At 55.4% G+C, this 17,178-nt stretch overlaps 1 protein-coding gene, 1 long non-coding RNA gene and 1 other non-coding gene across 3 annotated transcripts in view; 1 reads left to right on the top strand and 2 right to left on the bottom strand.

The window, feature by feature from the left end:
- Positions 1-17,178, top strand: part of LOC142765343 (uncharacterized) — a 104,085-nt gene that overhangs the window by 8,652 nt on the left and 78,255 nt on the right. The window lies entirely within an intron of this gene.
- On the bottom strand, positions 11,830-12,015 carry LOC142766478 (U2 spliceosomal RNA). Its single transcript, XR_012884542.1, has one exon. It is a non-coding gene; the product is annotated as a U2 spliceosomal RNA (small nuclear RNA).
- LOC142765127 (uncharacterized) lies at positions 12,194-13,471 on the bottom strand. Its single transcript, XM_075865697.1, has one exon. It carries the CDS (start codon positions 13,469-13,471, stop codon positions 12,194-12,196), a length of 1,278 nt encoding a protein of 425 aa, XP_075721812.1.

Genomic DNA, 17,178 nt, shown 5'->3' with positions numbered 1-17,178 from the left:
ACATTAAGTAGAGAGATCGGGCGCCATGATGACAGTTCACGTGGAGATGCGCCATCTTTGAGGATGAGGGCAATGCGTCCTTCGCTGAAAGAAGCTGGTTTTTCGCGCTGCTGGAGGACTAGGTTTACCATGGCCAAGAGCGGGACACGCACAACTTCAAAGAAGGTCATATAAAAGCCAGCTGTCAGACCATCAGTGCCCGGAGCCGAGTTCGGTGGCATGGCTCGGATGGCAGCACGAAGTTCCTCTTCTGTTGCTGCGCCGCACAGAACTGTGCCCTCATCTTCGGCGAGTCGCGGCAGGCGCGAACACAGACTGGCCATGAGTGTTGCCTCTGGGGGAGGGCCACAAGGGTCCGGCTCATGAAAAACGGCCTCGAAGTAGTTATGAAACTCCGCTTCGATCTCGGTGGCGTCTGTGATCAGGCTGCCGTCAGGCCGTTGCAACTCCGAGATTCGAAGGGAGCCGGTACCTCGCACCTCATTCAAGAGTAGGTCTGGTGCATCCCCCGCAGCGACTCGTGATTCGCGTGCATTGCGCGCGTTTTCCCGGAAGAGGCGGTCGTGCTTAACTTGGAGCGAGTGGAGATAGTCGCGCGTACAGGTCGTGAGGTGGTCCGCGCTCTGTACAATCCGCATCCGGCGGAGTAGCTCGTTCATTTCTTTTGTAATGCGCTTCTTCCTCACGCTGCCTTCTTCTTGCAGGAACGCTCTCCATCTCGCCTTCAAGTCGTCCCATACCGCAGGGCTGGTACAGGGGGTGGCCTCAATCGTCTCTTCCAGGAACGCGGATATTCTCAGGGCGCTCGTGCGGTCTTTGATAAGCGCCGGGTCGAGGCGCCAAACTTTGTTTCTTGGATGAGGGCCGGGCGTCCCCCTCACCGCTGTAACCAACGGGAGGTGGTCTGTTCTGTCCGCCAGCGCGTCGGGGAGGGTAAGGACTTCGCACGACGCAATAGAGCCGACGAGGCGCTCGGGGACGTAGGCTCGATCAGGTCTGCTGGCCGTTGTCCGCGAGGTTCGGGTGGGGGCGAACTCGTTTCCGTGCATGTGAACCCACGCGTCCGTGAGACGCAGGTGTCGGAGGATCTTCACCAGCTCTTTGGCGTGGTAGGTTGAGCCGCCTTGACCCGGGCCCCGAACGTCTCTTGTGGAGTCCACGACGCAGTTGAAGTCCCCGAGAACCACGTGGGGAACGGGCTCCACCAGATAGCCATGCAGCTCCTTAAATTAGGTGTTGGTGTCTGATCTGGTCACCGGCGCATAAACATTAACAAAGCGCACCTTGGACCCGTCGACGAAGACGTCGAGCACAAGCGTGCGCCCGTTCGCGCCAAAGACACAGTGAGACTTTTGCCGGAACCTGTTCGTGATGAATACGACTCCAACTCCGCAAGCCCTCGCACATGTTAATGAAAAAAAGCCGTCAACTTGGCAGTTGCGCCTGAAGGAAGTAACGTCGAGCGGGGAGCGGAAGTTGGTCTCCTGCAGAAAGAGGAGGTCGATACCCTTAGAACGGGCGAACGCCACAACAGCGGCTTGTTTGCTTTTGTCGCGAAAGCCACGGATGTTTAGTGTGGCGAACCGCAACATAGCCATGTTCCGGCAGTCGAAGCGCGGTGCCTCTCTTGGGGGGAGAAGGAACGATGAAAGGCGAGATAACTAGGCGAGTTGGGCATCAGCGGAGCGCGGGCGAAGGGGAGCGAGGAGGGTGCTGCATTAGAAGGGGAAGGGGCCCAGCCAGGTGAGTGGGCCAGCAGAGGGTGAGGGTAGCGGGAGAGCGGAAGGCGGCGAGGCCGTCGGAGCAGGCGCGCCGCTGCTTTCTTCAGGTGGCCTTCTCAGGACTTCGGCGGCGGCTCCCGTTTGCCCCCACCGGCTCGTTCAAGCTTCTGCGACTTCGCGTGAGGCGGAGCATCACTGTCGCTGCTTTGGCCTACCGGCCCAGATCTGCGCTGCCGGGCGTCCTTGCTCGCGGTCCTCTCGCCCCCGTCCCGCTTGTCGTCACCAGGGCGTCTTCGCGAGCGTGAGCGTGACCGCTGCTCGAGGCCTTGGGGCGACTGGTCCGTCCTCGCATCAGATTTCCGGCTTAACCGTGTAGTTTGAGCGGGAGAGGGACAAGTCAGGGTTGGGTTCTTGCGCTCGCCATCCTCGGGGAGGACGTAGTACCCTTTGCTCTTGATGGGCAGTTCATCCTGAGCGGGGTCTCGGGTACGGGCCTCCAGGTCTTCAGAGGTGACTAGCGCTAACACGTTGGCCGGCGTTGGCGGGATGGAGAGGGCTGTCCTTCCCGGTTCAGCGACGTCGTCGGCAGGCGCATTTTGCACTGGTGGTAAAATTTCGCAATCCACCTGGTCCGACGGGAGTGCCAGCGGTGAAAGAGGGGCGGACTGCGCGGAAGCAGTATCCGAGAGGCTGGCCTCTGTTTCGGAAGGCGCGGCAGTAACCTCCTCGCTCGTCTCGCTCTTCTCTCTCTCGCTGGCAGGTGAATCCGCCTCGCTGCTGGTAGTAGGCGAGTCTGTGTTTGTGGTGTCGTCGTTTTGCTCCCTTGCTGCCGTGCTGGGCTTGGACTTAGGCGTAAGCACCTGAAGCCGCGATTGTGGCTTCTCTGACCGGGGTGATAGTGAGCCACTAGGTGGGGCTAGGTTAGATGCGTGGTCGGAAGTCGAGGGGAACCCGCGGGCGGCCGACGCGTAGGATCGCCTTCGGAAGCATTCCCTTGTCCCGTGGTGACCCCCACAACGCTTACATTCGCTTGTACAGCCCTCGGTGTCGTGCCCGAATGTTCCGCACCGTTTACAAAAAGGAGCGGAGCATGCCGTCGCCATGTGGCCCACTTCGCCGCAGCGTGCACAAACTCGCCTCATACCGCGGTACTCGAACATTACGCGGTGTTGGAAATTGTTTGAACCTCCCGCGCGAATAGCGCGCGCACCAAGAGACGGAGAACGACGAGGAAGAGGAAGAGCCAGCCGAAATAGAACACGCTCTTTTACCATGGATGCTGGCGTTTGCGTCTCCTTCATTTGGTGCCTTTAAACTCCGAAGCGTGGCTTTCCCACATCGATTTTGGTGCCGACGACCCGGGAATCAAGCCTACAACGACCCGAGCCTTTCATTCCTGGTGTGGGTGAGCTGCGCTGCGAGCTAGACCGACATGGAGCGAGCGAAGAGCAAGCGGGCCTCGCGGCGATCGATGAACACGAGAATCATCAACGAGGTCAACCAGGTGCTCCAGTCCAATGAGTTCGAGCTTTCTGGACTTCGAATGCTGCACGGCCGCCTACGCGCCAGCAACGTGGAACTTAAAGCCTTGAACAACGAGGTTGAAACCCTGATCACTGACGACCTGGCGGCAGACGACTATGAGGTGGTCATGCAATACGATGACGCCGCTAACAGTACTCTGGCGTTGCTCGAGCACCACATTGAAGTTCTGAAGACTTCTGCTACGCCGGCGTCGTCTACAACTCCAGCCATGGGCGCAAGGACCTGTGAGGGTGCACCGAGCGAGCATGAACGACTTCCACAACGTGAGTTCGGCGCACGACTTCCCAAGCTGGAGCTTCTTCGTTTCGATGGAAACGTGATCAAGTGGCAACCCTTTTGGGATATGTTCCTGCACTCCGTGCACGAGAACCCAAGGCTGTCCAACACAGACCGGTTTCACTACTTGGCCTCACTTCTAGATGGACCTGCAGCTCAGGCCGTCGCCGGTATTCAGGTGACAGATTCTTGTTACGATGACGCGCTGGAAATTTTGAAACGTCGGTTTGGAAACAAGAAAGTCATTGAGCAGAAGTACTTAGGAAATTTGCGCACGCTCAAACCAGTGAAATTAGCGAGTGATGTCACTGCTCTGCGCAAGCTTTTCGACACAGTTCAACTAAACAGGAGGGGACTGCGTAGTCTTGGAATCACGGAGTCATCCTACGCGGCTATGCTGAATGAAGTTCTGCTCAAAGTCATACCAGCTGACATTGTCGTAGAATACTTCAAAAAAGAAAGTATGGAGAACACGACGGAAACGAGCCAGGCTTCATCTGATCAGGAACTTGAGCAGCTGATGAAATTTCTCCGCATCGAAGTTGAATGTCGAGAAAAGAGTTCTTTAGTGAACAATTTGCCAACGACATCGAACAACAGCGTACCTGTATTAAATAGATCATTCAAGAAGCAGTCCGCGACTCCTACAGCATCCGTTCTTCAAAACAAGACACTATCTTCCCCCTCGTCCTGTTTTTTCTGCGCTGCTACCGATCACAAGACAGAGGACTGCACGAGTGACATGACTCTGGCCGAGAAGCGCAACAAACTTGTAACAGACGGTCGATGCTTCCGGTGCACGTCAAAAGGACATCTGGTCCGCAATTGCCGGCGGAGAGTGCACTGCCAAGCATGCAAGCGCAGACACGCCTCCTCGATGTGCAATGCTAGTAGTTCTGAAACACCATCAGTGACTAATGCTCAGAAGAAACCGAATGCTACGGTGCAAGTTTCCACTCAGAGAGCTTCAGTTCCCCGACTCATCAATGATGTTCTTCTCCAGACTTTTCGAGCTTGGGTAACGACTTCATCTCATTGTTGCTATATACGCGGTGTTCTCGACAACGGAAGCCAGCGAACGTTCGTCACTGAGAGCGTCGCTTCCAAGCTAAGTCTACCTGCTGTTGCCGAGACCGAACTCGCCATCAGTGCGTTTGGTAGAGCGAGCGACCCAACCCGACGATTCAAAATGGTCAAGATCACGCTCCGCAGTCAGCACGACGACCTAACCATTGACATTGAGGCCATAGTGGTGCCCTTTATTTGCGAGGAGATGATTGAAGCACCAAGGCAGAGTCGTCTTCTTCAAGCCATCGCAGCGGAGGGGAAACATCTGGCTGACGCAGTCGTTTACCCGAGTGTAGATTGTGAGCCAGGTGTGAGTGTCCTCATTGGATCGGACCAGCTTTGGAAGTTGATGCCCAACACGAGTGAAGTGAGGTGGGATGAAGAAAACCCTGCCTTACTCGCCATTAACACAAAGATGGGCTGGACTCTCCAAGGCCCCTTATCTGGTGGTGGAAGCACGAGTAACAAAGCAAGCACCCAAGTATGTGTTCTTCGAACAGGTTCCCACGAAGACGACCAGATCGCCTTCCCATTACAAAGATTTTGGGACCTCGATGCTATCGGAATTGCCGACACGCCGACGTCTCAGTGCAACGCAGATATTTTGGAAGAATTCAACAACACTACCAGGCTTCGGAAAGGACGCTATGAAGTTGCGTTGCCATGGAAATCACCTCTCGTCGACATGGCCGACAATCGCAAAGTAGCCCTTTCGAGGCTCCATGGACTCGTCAAGCGGCTGTCACCAAACGACGAAGCCATGAGAGCCTACGATAAGGCTATCAGGCAGTATGAGGTGGACGGTCATGCTGAAAAAGTTGAAGATGCCCCTTATTGTACACAGCACCTATACTACATGCCGCATCGAGAGGTAATCCGCGAAACATCTACGACGACGAGACTTCGCGTAGTCTTCGACGCATCATCGCATGCATCAGGAGCTTGTTCTCTCAACGAACAACTCGAAAAAGGTCCTAATCTGAATGCTGACCTTTTCAAGGTTTTGATCCGGTTTCGCCTTTTCGCCATCGGAATTACAGCAGACGTGCAGAAGGCGTTTCTACAAATCAGCATTCGAGAAGAAGACAGAGATGCTCTTCGTTTCTTGTGGTTTGAAGAGCTACCAATGTCAGGCAGACCACTGCCAAAAATACAAGAAATGCGAATGACCAGAGTTCCATTCGGCACCTCCGCAAGCCCTTTCCTATTATCTGCAACGTTGAAATACCATTTCGATCACGTTGAACAAATTTACCAAGTAACGGCCGCAAAACTGAAGGCAAGCTTCTACGTCGATGACCTAGTTTTCGGAGCTTCAACGACAAAAGAAGCGCTACAACTCTACGAAGAGACGAAGGCCATAATGGAGCTGGCCGGAATGAAAATGCAGAAGTGGTCAACAAACTGCGACCTGTTAAGAGAGAAGCTCAAGCAAGCAGGAGAGACGTCAGCTGAGCAGGTCACACAATCTAAGGTTCTTGGGCTATCCTGGAACTACACCGACGACACCATTTCGGTGAAAATTGACTCTGTGACGAAAGTCTTAAAAGCGGGACTTTGTACCAAGCGAACTGTGCTTCAGGCTTCATCACGAATTTTCGACCCCTTGGGACTGCTAGCACCGTTCACCATTCGAGTTAAAATACTTTTTCAGAAGATATGGATGCAAGGACTCGATTGGGAAAGCGTTCTCCCCGAGACATTGAAGATAGAGTGGGACAAGTGGACTGTCGAACTTCAAGACCTCAAAGACTTTAGAACCAAGAGGTATCAACTAGACAACAGCAGCCCTGATAAAAGCACTCACCAGCTGCATATATTCACGGACGCTAGCCCGTGTGCCTACGGAGTAGTGGCATACATACGAGTGGAAGACAGTACCGGAGCGGTTCGACTCCAGCAGCTGCTCGCTAAGTCTCGGGTCGCTCCAATCAAGGGTCTCACTTTACCACGCCTGGAACTCGTCGCTGCGGTTCTTGGAGCTCGACTTCTTAAGCTACTTGTGGATACTTTGCCACACACAAATATAGAATACTTCTGCTGGACCGACTCCCAAGTTTGCTTGAGTTGGATCAAGTCTACAGCCACCAAGTGGAAGCCCTTCGTTTGTAACAGGGTAATTGAGATCCAAGGGCTCACAGACCCGAGTCGCTGGAGACATTGCTCTGGAAAGACAAACCCAGCCGACTTAGTTACAAGAGGGATATCAGCGCATCACCTTTGTACTAGCGATTTATGGTGGCATGGGCCTGACTGGCTATCTGGTACCCAAGAAACGTGGCCGGCAAGTGAAGCTGGTCCTCATGAGTCAACGGATGAACTATGTAGATCAAACGACGAAGACACAACAGTTTTGGCTTGTCGATGCTCGCAAGCAGAGCCACTTTTCGAGCTCGACAAGTACAGCAGCTGGATACGAGTTGTTAGAATCACAGCTTGGATTCGAAGATTTATTCACAATTGTCGAGTGCACACCAGTCGTCGTCTGATGGGCCCACTCACTGCCCCTGAGATAAAAGAAGGCGAGTTTACATGGATGAAGAATGCACAAGCGGAAGCCTTTAGTATAGAACTCGCCTCATTGTTAAAAAACCAACCATTAGCTAAGGCATCCCGAATTCGTAATCTGCATCCATTCCTGGACAATGATGGGATTTTAAGAATCAAGACCCGGCTTGACAACGTAAAAACATCAGAATACGTGAGGTGCCCGATTCTACTACCAGCTGACCACCGCTGCACATACCTCAGCATCGACCGCACGCACCGGCGCCTGCTGCACAGTGGTGTAAACGATACCCTTTCAGAGCTACGCGAGTGTTTTTGGGTGATTAAGGGCCGCCAGTGTGTGAAAAAAGTGCTCTCTAGGTGCAAAGTGTGTGCTAGATTCAAGCTCCAACCTGCAACAGCCCCTACCGCACCACTGCCGACCGACAGGGTTAAGAGATCACACCCTTTTCAAGTTGTGGGTGTTGACTTTGCTGGTCCCGTTTTTGTGAAAGGAACCAGTCCCGTGAAGGCCTATATCGTTATTTTTACGTGTGCCGTCGTTCGGGCGATCCATTTGGAGTTGTGCTCCGATATGACGGCGGGTCATTTTTAATGGCTTTCCGTCGGTTTGTGTCGCGACGCGGCTTGCCTAGTGTTATTTATTCCGACAATGCTCTAGCTTTTCATGCTGCCAGTCGCGACTTAAAAGTGATGTACAGAGCTTTGAGAGACTTCCAAGTACAGGACTTTTGCTCTAATAACCACATTACCTGGAAATTCATTGCAGAACGTAGTCCTTGGTGGGGTGGATTTTGGGAGAGGATGATTCGCACTGTTAAAAGCTGCCTACGGAAAATTCTAGGGAAAGGTTGCTTTGATTTCGAGCAGCTTGTGACCATTCTTGCCGAAGTAGAAAATGTAGTGAATTCTAGGCCATTAACGTACCTCTCCGCTGACGCTACCGATCCAGCTGTACTTACACCTTCGCACTTTCTAACCGGTAGGAAGTCTACTACACTGCCTAGTGCTAATACTGCTGAAACGTCGGGAACTCGCTCCGATACTTTAAAGCATTGGAAGTACAGGCAGCAAATAGTGGCTGATTTTTGGAAGCGTTGGTATAAAGACTACCTCTTGTGCTTGAGGAGTGCACACATTAGGCGAGTACAGCCTTGCAACCAGCTTAAGGTTAACGATGTAGTCGTCATTAAGGAAGACAAGGTGCCCATAACTTTTTGGAAAGTTGGTAGAGTTACTGACGTGTACTTATCAAGTGATAATCACGTTAGAGCCTGCAAGATTGTCTTGGCAGGAGGTACGGAAGTTACGAGGCCAGTACAACTTTTATGCCCGTTGGAGCTGGGCGATTGAACTTTCGGGCGCGGAGGATGTTGGAAATTGTTTGAACCTCCCGCGCGAATAGCGCGCGCACCAAGAGACGGAGAACGACGAGGAAGAGGAAGAGCCAGCCGAAATAGAACACGCTCTTTTACCATGGATGCTGGCGTTTGCGTCTCCTTCATTTGGTGCCTTTAAACTCCGAAGCGTGGCTTTCCCACACGCGGTGCCCTGCGATAGTCGCGAAGTTTGGCACCGGTTTGCTCATCTCAATCTTTATAACCCTTACGCCGTTGAGCTTGTTTTGGCGTGTGGCCACAGTGGCAAACGATATGCCCCTCACTTTGCCGTACTGAGCAAGGGCGTTGCTAAGTACCTCGTCGGACAAGTAGGCGGGGTACCGGTAGGCATTTACGTACGTGACCGGCGGCCCTACGGCCTCAACCAGTACGTTTTCGCCGTTAACCCGGAACCCTTCCGCCACCATTAACCTTGTCGCCTGACTGGCGTTGCGCGTACAGACGAGGAACCTAGCCCCGCTCATGTGCTGAAGGACAAACACACTATCATCCCCAGATACTAGTTCTATCGCGTCGATAAGGTCATCGATAGATACGTCGCCTTCGGGCGCTGTAAACATAAAGCAATTCTCCCTCACCGGGAGGTCGGACGTCGACGCCATTCTGGTGCGCGTTGCCGCTGGCTGCCAGGAAGGCGTGGCTAGTTGAAACTGGTATCGTGCAGGCTAGCTGCACACTGGTAGTACTGCGGCTTAGCCGAGGCGGGGGCCGCACGGGTACAGGAGACGCCGGGTGGGTTGCAGAAGGACTCCGGGACGGCGGGCGTAGACCGCGGGCCTTGCTTCACCAGGCATAGGATGGGTGGGCGCCGGACAGGGAGGTCCGAAGCCCAGGGCGGCGGTCGCACGTGCGGGACGGCGATGCCGCGTAAACTGTCTTTGAAGACTTCAACCCCGGGGTCGACGTCGGCGTGACCCTGGGTCTCGCGCGATGACGCAAAAGACGGCTAGCTCGACAATTGGTCTAGCCAAAAGGCCGAGAAGCGATGCAATTCATTAGCACGTAATTAAAATTCATTCTTTCACACCTCGTACTTAGTTCTGGCCAAAAGCCGGGCAAACAGTAGCAAAGCAATTCCGACGTCCACCCATGCACAACCAGCATTGTGCACCGACAGCGGCAGCGCTGGCTTCACGGCATTGCTTTTATCCCCAGTCCGCTTGAAGTTTCTAGTTTCGCTTACAAACATGTTAAAACTGAAACCTTCTTTTTCCCAGAGGTCGAAGCCACGCGTGCTTGCTTGCATGCGTACTCTCTATGCGCCCATGACGTCACACCAAATGCTCGCCGGCGAACATTATGAGGCATGTCGCGAGGGATGCTACAGCACTTGTTTTAAAAACTGATGCATAGTGTACATGTCCAACTCGAGCACCAAAGTCTGGAAGGAAAAAAAAATGACTGTGCAAAATGTGAATACGTCACCCATCCAACATGGCTTCTACGCCGGCTGCCCAAGCAACACCTCTGCAACGACGCCCACAATCATCGGCAAAAAGGTGGTGCCTTTGGCTGCTTCAGCACGCTCAACATATGCCTTGCAAGTTCCGACGTGGCGGAACACCGCACCGAGGTCGACGAAGGTCCTGCCGTGAAAGGCAGACCCGGGAATGCGTGCGAAACGTCTACCGCGTGGGTTGTGAAGCCGGTGAATGAAGGATCATGTGGCAGAGGGTGACGGAACGTGAGTGTGCGACTTGCCGCTGCGATGTCGTTCAAGCGTTCAACGGGCCGGCAGGTTCTGTCTGTCGTGGTCGAAAACGTCCGAGTTTTGCTGATTCCGAGGGGTAGGAGTGCTATGGTGGCGTGTACGAGGCGCTGGTGCGGCGCTCCGTCGATCGTGCCGGACGGACATGAGGCGGCCGAAGGCGGTCGTCAAGTGGTCGCGGAAATCAGTGGAGAAGTACTCGCCTGCGCTTTTCGTCGAAGACTCGCGACAGACGGTCTTCGGGAGACACGGGTGGTTGCACAAATTGCGACCGTGCGTCAACGTGCAGCCATATTCGTGGATTATTTCGCCCCATTACGATAGCTTCGTCACTGCGCTCGCTGGTGTTGCTTGTTTTTGTTGACCTTCACTTGTGGCTCACACCCACTGTGGGGGATTGGCTGGTTTGTTGTTCTGCTTCTTCGACTTCTACATACTCGGCTTAGTGAAGCTGTCAGGAGTGACGAGTGGGTACGGAGGCAAAGCGCGCCCGGGGCGTGATCTCACGCGTCCTGGGGTCCACGTCGCTTCAGGTACGTGCGTGGTGCGTCCGTACGTCTAGTGCGCAATTTTCTTGGAACTTCCAGCAACTGGCAATTCCATTGAGGTGAGCGTGCGAGGATGTTCGTTGTAATTAACGAGAGCCAACGGTGGATGAGCTGGTATGAGATGGTGTTCAGAAATGAAGTCTTTGATCAACAAGGCGATGCCCGCCGTGGTGGTCTGATGGCCGTAAGGTACTCGGCTGCTGACCCGCAGGTGGTGGGATCGAATCCCGGCCGCGGCGGCTGCATTTCCCTGTGCTCAGATTAGGGTGCACGTGAAAGAACCCCAGGTGGTCGAAATTTTCCCATAATCATAAGGTGGTTTTGGGACGTCAAACCCCAAAGGTCAGTGGACATAGGAAAAGCACATCGGGGCTTTGCCGCTCCACCGTACAGCAGGTGTGTGCGGAATGGGTCCTGTGGCGTTCTTTGCGATTTTAATTTGTGATGGGGAATAGTGTAGATCCGTAGACGTGGCGAGAGCACGCGTCTTCAGGTTCAGACGCCGCGTGAAGATGTGAAATAAAAATGCCTTCGCTTGCCACTGCAACTGTAAACAGAAACACCAACCAAACCCCATTTTCTAGAGGCTTTTTTATTTTTCGTTGCGAAACGGGTGAATTCGAAAAGCGGAAATAGCTTGGCACATACATACACACTTCTACACACATACATACATACCACATCGCACATGCATACACATCGTATACACACTTCTAGCTTTCCTCCGAAACAGTAATGATAATTTCCTCAATAGTTTTATTAATATGAGTAGGAATGTTAAAAAAATAAGAAACTTGAGTATGTACGTGTGAACATAACAAAATAACAGAGACCCTCCATATATGAAATACACACGGAAACATTTATTTTCCCAGAGCAATCGTAAGTGTAAACACAGCTAGCGCACTCCCTGCACGCGAATACCGCGTCAGCCGGGGCGGCGTGCCGCCACCGTCTCGGACACTCGACGCACCCATGCCGTTTACCCCGGTATCATGGGTAAATCCGAACACTCCTTCTATCATTGAATTTATTGTCGAACTCACCCCGCAGGGGGTGAGTGGGCCGGTCCCGGAGGTAGTGCAATACCGGGCCAACCCGTGGCGGAGGTGAAGCAAGCTTCAAGCACTCCGCTGCATCACAAAAATAAGTTTAATATCTTGGATCCAAATAGGATCCGTATCAGATATTAAGCTGATAAGAACAGACTTTTTTATTCAATATTTCAGACACAAAAACATCATAATGGTTAGAAAGAAACTCAAAAAGAAAACTTAGTATAAGTGTATAAGTTAAAATCCGGTAACAAAAGGGTTAAAAACTGTTAGTACACATAAGTTAAAAACGGTAAAACTGTAAAGGTGTATAAGTCTAAAAACATGGAAAAATCGCAACTCTAAAAACTTTGGCTATACAATGTCACTGTACACCGATGTGGCGGCGGTAAATGTCCGTGGAAGCCGCGATCGTGTCACTGACGCACAAGCGTTTCATTGTCCGCAGATAGTTCTTTGAACACAGTCTGCGCGTGACACGATCGTTAGCCGGATCCCACGACCCCAGGCAGCCGACGACGATGGCTTCTACGGAGACGCGCTGGAACCGTCGGAGGAGATGTCGCTGTAAGGGGGCGTACTTCTCCTCCTTAAGCCTCCGGGCTTCCTGGAACGCCTGCAGTCTGTTGTCAAAAGGGCAGCAGACGTCCAGGATCAAGGCTTCCTCGCCTCGTGCCAGGACCAGGTCAGGTCGCAGGCCGGGAAGTCCGACCTGTTGGTTCTCCCCGATGACGGTGAACCTTCCCAGGGCAGCCTTCTTGATACGTGCAACGATGGCGTTGTGACGTTCCGTCATTGCCCGGCTCTGCCGCATACAATGGCAGAGTACGTGTGGTAGCGTCTCCTCCCTGTACCCGCAGCGTCGGCACCGTTTATCTGCTGCAGGTACCCAGGTACGTGTGCCATTGAGGGGGAGGAGATTAAGCCGGGCTCGATGAATGAAGCGCCACTCCTTGAACCTGGTGTAGCGGCCGGTCCGCATGAAGTGGGAGTTAGCGGGGTCCGCTGCTACACACGCCATCGCCTTGCCCTGGTTTGGCTTCGCCTCGAGGGAACGGTCCCGGTTCTGGCTGAGGATGGCCCGGAGAGTTTTCACCAGCTTGTTCCTGTTCCGCGCGGACACCGTGGCCTCCCCGCAGGTGATGCGGGCGCCCTGGTCTTGTAGCTCCCAGGCGACAGTTAGGCGACGGGAGGCTTTGCGGGCCTCCATCCAGACAGACTGAAGTTGAGATGGGGTCTGTCTGAAGTCGCCTTCCGTGTCGCCCGAGAGGTAGGCCTCGATGTCCTCGTCGTCAGCCTCGCGTCGGAGCCGCCTTGAGACCACCTGGTGCAGCGCCTCCCTTGCCCGCTCCCGAACCTCCGAGTCCGTCGACGTCAGGAGCTTGAAGGCCCCGTCCACCCGGCAGATGTCACTCAGCTCCGCCGCCAAAGGGATCCCTGCAGTGCCGGCCCGTGCGCTCCCGTACACGAAGTCGTTAGATGCTCTGGCCGGAACGTACAGGGTCTTCTTGATGAGGGGGCGGAGCTCGTCATCCAGACGCTGCCACTCTTCCTTGCTGGCGAGGCCCACCCGCATGGCGAAATTGAGAGCTGGATATAAAAAAGTTTTAATTGCATCCAGCCTCTGCCACGGGGTGAACATTGAGGAGAGTAGCTTCCTGCCCAGGTGGATGGCCTCGTCGACGGTCGTTTGGTCCGGGAGGACCCGAAAGCCCACAGGTCGCCCCAGGAAACGATGCCCCTCGTAGTCCGCCAGTGCCGGAACCGGGACGCCTCCAACGGTGAAAGTGGTGGGCCGTGTGCCCACCGGATAGCGCCCGGATAGGTGGAGGGTGCGGCACTTGGCGGGCTTGAGTCGCAGTCCCAGCCGGTCCGAGAGGGCTGTCACGACGTTGAGACGGCGCTGCAAGGTGGTGGGGTCCGCAGCGAGCAGAGTCAGATCATCGGCGTAAGCAAGGATGTTGTGCTGCTTATCGCCTCCCTGCACTGCCCTGATGACTGGATCCACCACCAAGTTGAATAGCAGGCCGCTCAGTGGACATCCCTGCCTCAGGCCAGCTCTGATGGGGATAGGCTCCGTGGTGCCAGCTGCTGCCACGACGCAGGTGGTGTTGGCGTGGTAGAGCTCCTCCACGATCTCCGCGAAGGTCTCCCCTGCGCCGGCGCCGCGGACAGCCTCAACGAGGGCCTGATGGGCGACCGAGCCAAAGGCATTGGCGTAGTCGAGGAAACCTACGCAAAGCTCCCCACCTTTTGTCCTGGCGTCATCCAGGCGTCCCTGCAGCACGAAGTTGTGTTCAAACACCCCATCGTACGGCAGGAAGCCCTTCTGACACCTGGACGAGACCGCATGGTCGCCCAACCACTGCTGCAGCCGGGTCGTGAGACACCCGGCATACAGTTTGGCGATCGTTCGACCAAGGGCAATGGGTCGCCAGTTTGTAGGATCCTCGCGGTCGCCCTTCTTGTAAATCAGGATCGTCCTCGATGATTTCCAGCTCTGGGGTGTGCGGCGGTGTAAGAGACAGATGTTGAACACCGCCGCCAGGAACCGCCCGTCAGGATCCACCTGCCTCCAGTGGTGGTAGGTCAGACGGTCCACCCAGGAGCTGTGCTTTCGCACCTTCGGAGCTTGGCTGCGACTTCGTCTGGCAGGAAGGGGCACGTGTCCATCTCCTCTGTTGTGGGGGCTCGTGACCTGAGGAGCGTTGTGTCCACGGCTACCGGGGCCCAGAGTTCAGTGAAGTGGCCTTGAAGGGTGCCTACACTTTGATCTTAGCCAAAAGGCCGAGAAGCGATGCAATTCATTAGCACGTAATTAAAATCCATTCTTTCACACCTCGTACTTAGTTCTGGCCAAAAGCCGGGCAAACAGTAGCAAAGCAATTCCGACGTCCACCCATGCACAACCAGCATTGTGCACCGACAGCGGCAGGGCTGGCTTCACGGCATTGCTTTTATCCCCAGTCCGCTTGAAGTTTCTAGTTTCGCTTACAAACATGTTAAAACTGAAACCTTCTTTTTCCCAGAGGTCGAAGCCACGCGTGCTTGCTTGCATGCGTACTCTCTATGCGCCCATGACGTCACACCAAATGCTTGCCGGCGAACATTATCAGGCATGTCTCGAGGGATGCTACAGCACTTGTTTTAAAAACTGATGCATAGTGTACATGTCCAACTCGAGCACCAAAAGGATTCTTGCACAAAAAGGATATCTACGGCTTGCGCCTGTGCGTACATTAGTACCTCCCTCTGTTTAGACTCGTCGCGAAAGCCGCGAACATTCCAGGTGGCGAACGTAAACATACACAAGCGAAGTCGAGGCTCCGGCGAACGAAAGAGGAAGCGGAGAGGGATGCAAAGTGAGCGCCGCCGATGGCGGAAAGGGTGCCGATTTACGTCATGACAGGCTTGGGCGCGCTAGGCGCGCACGGAAGGCAGTCTGGGGCGAACGGGCGACGCCGAAGCGAGCGCAACTCCTGATGCATCGATGAAACCACGTGGGAGAGGGGACGGAGCAAGACGGAAGCGAGCGCGGCCAGGGGAGAGTCAACAAACGACTCGTAGGAGAGGAGGGTGGTGTGAAGCCGTGCACGGTCGCGCAAGGCAAAGTGGAATGGGTTCGTGACCTCCTTTTTATGTATGCAGCCGCCGGGCGTGAGCTTAGAGGGCGCGGTTCAGCGCATACAGGGAACTTGAAGACGCCAGGTTTGGCTACAGATGAAAGGCAGATGACACCATCAGTGTGAGCTGCGTCGCAGCAAAAAACAGAATAAAGTGAGCCAGAAAGAATGTATCAAGCTAAGTAGGAGCAGACGACGCGAGCTGCGTCGCCGCAAAACACACTGGGAAGCCAGGTGGAATTAGTAAAATGGAAAATGGAAAAAACCACGCCCGGCACAGAGGACGCGAACAGCGTCTGCTCACACTCCAGGCGGAAAGGCGCGTCGCGTCCGAAGCGCGCAAGCAACCCCAACCCCCCCCCCCCCCCCGCCCCGACGCCGCATGGCGCCGAGACGCCGGCGGTCTACTCGCCTGTTTCACCGCCATCCGCGGGGGGTCCCCTTTGGACGCGGCGTTATTACCCAACCTCGGGGTCTTCGCTTTCGGCGGGGCGTCGCTGTCACTGCTTCTAACTTCTAGCCCGGTCCGCCGATGCCTCGCCTCACGAGTGGGGGAACCCTCACGGGAGTCGTGCTGCGGCCCGTCTCCGTGACGGCGACGCGAGCGAGACCTCGGCTCGCGACCCTTGTCGCGACTTGAGGCCCGCGCGCCCGAGTCGCGACCAGCCCCGTCTCCGCGGCGACGACGCGAGCGCGAGCGAGATCTCCGCTCGCGGCCAGACGCCGGGTAAACCACGGGCGGGTCCGGTCGCCGGCCCTTGTGGGGCACAACCTGCTTGGGGGAAGGGTCTGACGACGCGCAGTCGTCGACCTCAGGCAGGGCATAGTGCCCGCGGCTCACAATAGGCCTGTCATCTCTGTCCAGGGCTTGCTGAGGCGCTTCCAAATCCTGTGCCGAGACAGGGGCCAACACGTTGACCGGCGCGTCGGAGACGGGGCGGCCTGTCTCCTCTTGCTCAGGAGGCGCCGGGGACGCGTCTTCTAAGGTAGCCAAAGGCGTCCAGTCCTCGGCGCTCGATAGGCTTGCGGGTGTCGTGAGGGACGCCGATCGCGTCGGGCCCGACTCGGTATCAGTTGAGTCTGCGCCAGAGGACGCCGACACCGAAGCAACGGAGGCAGACGCACCGCGCGTCTCTTCCTTGACACCTGAAGACGCCGCACTGCTGCATGCGCTAGAGTCTGATTCCCCGTCGCGACGCCAAGAGAGGGGGCCCTTTGCGGTCGCGCGGGGCGCGGAATTCGGCGTGAGGACCTGAAGGCGCGGAGGGGATCCCCCCGACCTCGGCGAAGGGGCACCGGATGACTGGCCAGGTGCTGCGTTGGTAGCTGTCAGCACTGATGAACCGCGGGCAGCAGCCGCGTAGGAGCGCCTGCGGAAACACTCTCGCGTCCCGTGACGACCCCCGCAACGCGAGCACTCGGCTGTGCAGCCCTCTGTGTCATGGCCGAAGACGCCACAACGCTTGCAAAACTCGGCCGCGCACGCGGTCGCCATGTGCCCGACCTCGCCGCAGCGCGCACAAACCCGACGCATGCCTCTATATTCGCACATTACTTTGTGCCCCGCAATCGATAGGAAGTTGGGAACAGGGCGACGCATCTCAATTTTCACGAGACGCACCCCGTTTATCTTGGTCTGGCGATTGGCTAAGGTGGCGAACGAAATGCCCTTCACCTTGCCAAACTGAGCTAATGCATTACCGAGGGTCTCATCCGGCAGGAAACC

Source organism: Rhipicephalus microplus, chromosome 6, assembly GCF_043290135.1.
Source record: "Rhipicephalus microplus isolate Deutch F79 chromosome 6, USDA_Rmic, whole genome shotgun sequence".
Lineage (NCBI taxonomy): Eukaryota > Metazoa > Arthropoda > Arachnida > Ixodida > Ixodidae > Rhipicephalus > Rhipicephalus microplus.
Note: the sequence above shows the minus strand (reverse complement) of the source record. Positions and strands in the feature narration are given on the sequence as shown.